The sequence below is a fragment of the Oncorhynchus clarkii genome, chromosome 22 (genome assembly GCF_045791955.1).
Source record: "Oncorhynchus clarkii lewisi isolate Uvic-CL-2024 chromosome 22, UVic_Ocla_1.0, whole genome shotgun sequence".
In the NCBI taxonomy this organism is placed as follows: Eukaryota; Metazoa; Chordata; class Actinopteri; order Salmoniformes; family Salmonidae; genus Oncorhynchus; species Oncorhynchus clarkii.
Window position 1 is genome coordinate 43,360,363 of NC_092168.1, and position 7,040 is coordinate 43,367,402.

Sequence of the window (7,040 nt, forward strand, 5' to 3'; positions counted from 1 at the left end):
ATTGTTGTCGAATTTTAAAAAAACTTTTAGGCTCTTCATACTTGGCAGTGTTATTCCTTTAAATAAATTACATCCCATAAGCACTTAATATTTCCTGTGCAAATGTTACAGGACAAGGTATGTCCACTGTTCAATCAACCGGGTCAGCATAATGATTCCCACTAAACAATAAATATTACAGACATCTATAAAACAGTGTTTGAAAACTTAAAATATCAACTGGATTTTGAGCCAAACCACCCAGTCAGTTCCAGACCACATCTCAAATACTAGCCAAATGGCAAATTAAATATTACCATCATTTACGCTATCTGTACACATTTACAGGCTTATGCCGTTCTGATTGAAACAATAAAGCAACACGAGCGTAGCCAGAAGCACAAGAAATGAACAAACCTTCTTGACCAACAATATAAATCATATAAAAGCAAGTGATTTATATTTCTTAAACAATATTTAATTATCAGATAAAATATATGAAGATAAGTATGACCAGTTCATGTTTATATCTGATTTGTTGTGCGATGTAGTAAACTGCCTACTTGATAACAAGCCAGTAAAGCAGGTGCTTTAGCAACAGACATGGTGCCTTTCAAATTAGAATTTACATTGACAAGGGCCCTTTGCTCTCTGTATTCCTGCAATCCTTTTGTTCTGTCCCTCTGGGATTTGACAGATGAATATTAGTTTCGAGAGTTCTCTAAATAAGCATTAGGCCCTACCTTAGATAAAGGCATTAATCAATATACATACACATGTGATATCTGAGACGACGAGCACTTCATCACATGTACAAGTTTGTGCATGCATAATAAACTCTTGCATGAATATTTTTTTCACATTTAAACTTCTCCTAAGTCCAATAGGCTATCATAATGCCGCTGCATATGCAGGGTAGTCAAGTTGAGGTTTGCCCATCCCGGGGAGTAGGATGTAGGCTAACGGTGGCTGGAGACCCGCAGAGGGCCAGCCCGTACAGTTACAGGGGATCATGTAGCCTGGGTTGCCCGGGGCTGGATGAGAGTGAGTGTGGGTGTGAGTTCCACCGACACCGCCAGTTCCAGAGAAAGCCGTGCCACCAGGGTAGCCCAGAGATGGGTAAGGAAACGAGGGCGAGGATAGCTCTGACATCTTCGATCCGAGCTCAAAAAACGAATAGGGGTTCGTGGACATGGACGGGTTGAAAAAGACTCTCGCTGCTGCGGCCGCCGCTGCCGCCTTGTCGGGGTTCCCTAATAGGTGTTCGGAAAGTGCTCCATGAGATAAACCGCTAACTTTAAGCGCGTCGTGCTCCCCAAGATTGTAGGGCACTGGGAAGGCAAACTTGTCTTTTTTCATCAGAGTCTTTGGCTTTCGCCTAGGTCTGTATTTATAGTCAGGGTGCTCCTTCATGTGCATGGCTCTCAGTCGTTTAGCTTCGTCAATGAATGGCCTTTTCTCCGACTCAGTGAGAAGTTTCCACTCCGCTCCCAATCTTTTGCTGATTTCGGAGTTGTGCATTTTTGGGTTCTCCTGAGCCATTTTTCTTCTCTGCGCTCTGGACCAAACCATGAAGGCATTCATCGGTCGTTTTACGTGATCCATTGGTTTAGACATGTTGGTACAAAGTACTTATGGTCTGAAAAAGGAAATATCACAGAGAATATGTCAAGTCTCTTTCAAGTATTTAGTGACAGTAAAGCCTCAGGTTGCCTAACAACGCAAATCAAAGTTACATAGGTCTACATATATGATACAACTAAGTAATCTAATTAAATTACATTTAGCAGAGAAACAATACTTATGTGAGATAAAATGCTTAAAATAACATATTTCATTAACGTACGTAAAATCTCAGTGCTTCATCACACCGTTGTAAGATATCCGTTTGGAAAAGAGCAATGCGCTGCGTCCTGATGAGAAACTCAGTAAAAGTTATGTTTTCTGATGCATGTTGATGTCCGACGAGTAAAATCAATATTGCATAGAAGAGAGAAGGCAATATACCTAGCGAAGTTCTTATCTTGTTTTGCTACTATCGCCAGACTGTTAACCACCACTCAGCACTTGAATCCAGCGTTTACTCAAATGGTTGATAACTCCGGGCTGCCCCATGTGAAATAAGGTTTTCAGAGGCAGGTAGTGAAAGTGCTCCAGGAGCATGCGCAGTACATCTGACACACACTGACGGACTAGGAAGAAAACGCATCACTGTATATTTGGCTATATCCCCTCATCTCATGGCATATGTCCTTCATAGTGAAATTAATAGTGTAGTTCTATATAGCATATTATCATATGGATCATCATGACTAACATATTATTGTCACTATATATTATTATATTATAATATATTAATAATACTATTAGTAAGACTACCTTCATTTAAAATATATATAATTTTAGTATAGACGCTAAATAACGTAATGGGCTTGTAACCAAACTGTTCCCGAGAAGTCTAGGCTTTTCTTAAGAGTACGTTGAAAATGCACAGTAAGTTTAAGATCTCTCCGAACACTGGGTAAAATTAAATAAAAGGCTTATTTTAAAACAATTGATTGCACATGCCGCCCAATGACAGAGGTAATGAGCGGTGAACATGGAAACGTCAATAGGCTACTTTGTCTCTCTCTCAATTCATTTAAATGTTTCACTGTAAGTGCTTTATTGGCATGGGAAACATATGTTAACATTGCCAAAGCAAGTGCAGTAGATAATTTTAAAAAATGAAATGAACAATAAAAAGTTACAGTAAACATTACACTCACAAAAGTTCCAAAATAATAAAGACATGTCATATGTCATATATTGTGTCAAATAGTTAAAAGTACAAAAAGGAAAATGAATAAATATAAATATGGGTTGTATTGACAATGGTGTCTGTTTCTTTTCTCTCTCTCTCTCATCCCCAACTACCCAATTCTATCTGAGTTGACCCTTGTATTTATTTTTGCACTGTCTCTCTACACACTCACAGGACTCTACACACTCTCACACACTGTCTCTCTACACACTCACAGGACTCTACACACTCTCACACATTGTCTCTCTACACACTCACAGGACTCTACACACTCTCACACACTGTCTCTCTACGAACTCACAGGACTCTACACACTCTCACACACTGTTTCTCTACACACTCACAGGACTCTACACACTCTCACACACTGTCTCTTTACGAACTCACAGGACTCTACACACTCTCACACACTGTCTCTCTACGAACTCACAGGACTCTACACACTCTCACACAATGTCTCTCTACACACTCACAGGACTCTACACACTCTCACACATTGTCTCTCTACACACTCACAGGACTCTACACACTCTCACACACTGTCTCTCTACGAACTCACAGGACTCTACACACTCTCACACACTGTCTCTCTACACACTCACAGGACTCTACACACTCTCACACATTGTCTCTCTACACACTCACAGGACTCTACACACTCTCACACACTGTCTCTCTACGAACTCACAGGACTCTACACACTCTCACACACTGTTTCTCTACACACTCACAGGACTCTACACACTCTCACACACTGTCTCTTTACGAACTCACAGGACTCTACACACTCTCACACACTGTCTCTCTACGAACTCACAGGATTCTACACACTCTCACACAATGTCTCTCTACACACTCACAGGACTCTACACACTCTCACACATTGTCTCTCTACACACTCACAGGACTCTACACACTCTCACACACTGTCTCTCTACGAACTCACAGGACTCTACACACTCTCACACACTGTCTCTTTACGAACTCACAGGACTCTACACACTCTCACACACTGTCTCTCAACACACTCACAGGACTCTACACACTCTCACACACTGTCTCTCAACACACTCACAGGACTCTACACACACTGTCTCTCTACACACTCACAGGACTCTACACACTCTCACACACTGTCTCTCTGCACACTCACAGGACTCTACACACTCTCACACACTGTCTCTCTGCACACTCACAGGACTCTACACACTCTCACACACTGTCTCTCTACACACTCACAGGACTCTACACACTCTCACACACCGTCTCTCTACGAACTCACAGGACTCTACACACTCTCTCTCACACACTGTCTCTCTACACACTCACAGGACTCTACACACTCTCACACACTGTCTCTCTGCACACTCACAGGACTCTACACACTCTCACACACTGTCTCTCTACACACTCACAGGACTCTACACACTCTCACACACTGTCTCTCTGCACACTCACAGGACTCTACACACTCTCACACACTGTCTCTCAACACACTCACAGGACTCTACACACACTGTCTCTCTACACACTCACAGGACTCTACACACTCTCACACACTGTCTCTCTACACACTCACAGGACTCTACACACTCTCACACACTGTCTCTCTGCACACTCACAGGACTCTACACACTCTCACACACTGTCTCTCTACACACTCACAGGACTCTACACACTCTCACACACTGTCTCTCTACACACTCACAGGACTCTACACACTCTCACACACTGTCTCTCTGCACACTCACAGGACTCTACACACTCTCACACACCGTCTCTCTACACACTCACAGGACTCTACACACTCACAGGACTCTACACACTCACAGGACTCCACACACTCACAGGACTCTACACACTCTCACACACAGTCTCTCTACACACTCACAGGACTCTACACGCTCACATGACTCTACACACTCACACACACTGACATTCCAACACACTCATACCATGCACACACATGTATACTGACTCCACTCAAGCACACACACACACACACACACACACACACACACACACACACACACACACACACACACACACACACACACACACACACACACACACACACACACACACACACACACACACACACACAGTCATCATTTACACTGCTGCTACTCTGTTTATCATATATCCTGATGCCTAGTCACCTTACCCCTATGCATACCTACCTCTATCACTCCAGTATCACTGCTCATTGTAAATATGGTATTGGAACTGACCCTGTATATAACTTCTTACTTTTTGTGTTTTTGTTCTACCTTATATTATTGTTGGTGCTACATAGATATTGATTACTGCATTGTTGGGTTTGGAATTGGCAAGAAAGTGATTTCACTTGCTCATGTGAAATTAAAGCTTGAACTGCACGCTATTTTATTTCTAAATAACTATGGTCTTTACTTTTTATTTGATCTAAATATCCTACTGTTGTAGGCTACTCTGCACTGGCTCTTAAATCTACAGCATAATGTCGTTCATCTCTTCCTGAGTGGCTTTTCCTGTTCCTTGCTCCATGGGTGGCACTGGTATTATAGAAATGGTACATGCCTAGACGCAAGATAGCTAAGTAAAGAATGTCTTCTTTAATTTTCTGATATTGTGAAAAGCAGTTTGTCATAAATACGCCTAAATATTGACGACGGTAGAGTGTCTCTAATCGCGTTTGGTGAAATTAATTATTTTCCTGAATTTCCCCTTTCACTTTCACTTCAAAGGACTTTCCCAAGGGCGGAGAATCGACAACCGAAATTAGGTTGTCGAATATTCAACTAAGCAATTACAGTTATCTGAAAGACTCGTTGAGTAAATCGTCTGTTTAAGTGGTTTGTTCCCGCACCTTCTCGGTTGTGCATAATTATTCAAATGAAAAAGTGAAAAAAAAGGCTGCATCAAACAATTGACATGCCGATTTGTAGTCCCTGCATTTAATTTGATATAGTGTATGAATTAATGCCAAATTGAATTAAATATAAAGTCGTCTTTCATGAATGATTTGCATTTGTACCTGAGTCTGAATTTATGACAACTCAGCTGGTAAGACAGGTAGCCGACTGAACAGTGTCAATATTGAGTCTTCCTTCCTCCCGTCTTTTCTATATTATTATTATTATCATTATAATTATTATTACATATTAGTATGAGTATTATGTCGATTATTATTACATATTAGTAGTAGTATTACTATTATTAGTGCATACGCATACTAGGTCTTGTCCTAAAGTCGTGGCCTTTCCGTCATTTCAATTAGTTCTCATGAAAACTCTCATGCCCATGCCATCCCATCAGCCATTACAGTGTTGAAATAATCAGTGATACAGGATGAGGAGGGGTTGATGGGATACGTTGAGATATAATGTGTTATGTCAATGTCGTTCTGCCCCTGAACAGGCAGTTAACCCACTGTTCCTAGGCCGTCATTGAAAATAAGAATTTGTTCTTAACTGACTTGCCTAGTTAAATAAAGGTTAACAAAAATACATAATGCAGGAAAAACAATTAATGAAGAAAACAAGTTATTTGATTGAATGACATTGGAACATTGGATGAACTCAATAGGATGCGCTACTTAGATGGGACATACAGCTCCATTGACTGCTGTAGTTGTCCGTCCTCTAGTTGGTGTGATTTACTTTTCGCAATTTGATGAGCCTAAACGAGTAACGCTAATGTTGTTTCATTGCGGCCGGGAAATAGTGGCCTTGTCACTGAAACTGCTCCATTGTCTCAACTTGGAGGCAGCCTGATCGTCAGGAGATGATGCGAGTAAAAATGACCGGCCGCTGATTGACAAGTGCACCTTGACGTTTTGAGAGAGACAAGCTGCAGCCTCAACTGAAAGTATTCGCGTCTCTCTCAACACTACGTTGTGTTCCTATTGTTGGGCTGTCATTGCTTTAGATAACATTCCAGCAGAGAACCACGCGAATCACTGTGAAGAGCATCTCCTTTTATGACACAAACACGCAAATAGCTATGAATTATATGAATAAGTTAAGGGAAAAGTTGTTATCAGCTGTAGATAGTAAGTGTACAGTCCATTGAGCACAAAAATAGATGCTTTTCATCTTCTCATAATCGTGAACTTCATAAATGTTACTCCCCCCTATTGAAATTTGTTGGGTAAAAAAATTAAACACATTTAATTCTGAACTCAGCAGCATTTATCCTGTGTATAAGAACTGTTTCATAATAGCCTGTTGCTGAAGCATGACCAGCAGATTATAGTGTGCACCCTGAGATTGACTTT

The 7,040-nt window shown here is 41.1% G+C and overlaps 1 protein-coding gene across 1 annotated transcript; it reads right to left on the reverse strand.

The window, feature by feature from the left end:
- Positions 1–763: 763 nt before the first annotated feature.
- LOC139380315 (transcription factor Sox-21-B-like) lies at positions 764–1,952 on the reverse strand. Its single transcript, XM_071122912.1, has 2 exons — positions 1,826–1,952; positions 764–1,618 (listed from the first exon to the last, which is right to left on the reverse strand). Exon 2 carries the CDS (start codon positions 1,594–1,596, stop codon positions 871–873), a length of 726 nt encoding a protein of 241 aa, XP_070979013.1. The 5' UTR covers positions 1,597–1,618; positions 1,826–1,952; the 3' UTR covers positions 764–870.
- Between the last annotated feature and the right edge of the window lie 5,088 nt (positions 1,953–7,040).

Bases quoted from the DNA above. Each gene is read 5' to 3' on its own strand.
- LOC139380315 (XM_071122912.1), bottom strand. From the start codon at position 1,596: ATGTCTAAACCAATGGATCACGTAAAACGACCGATGAATGCCTTCATG.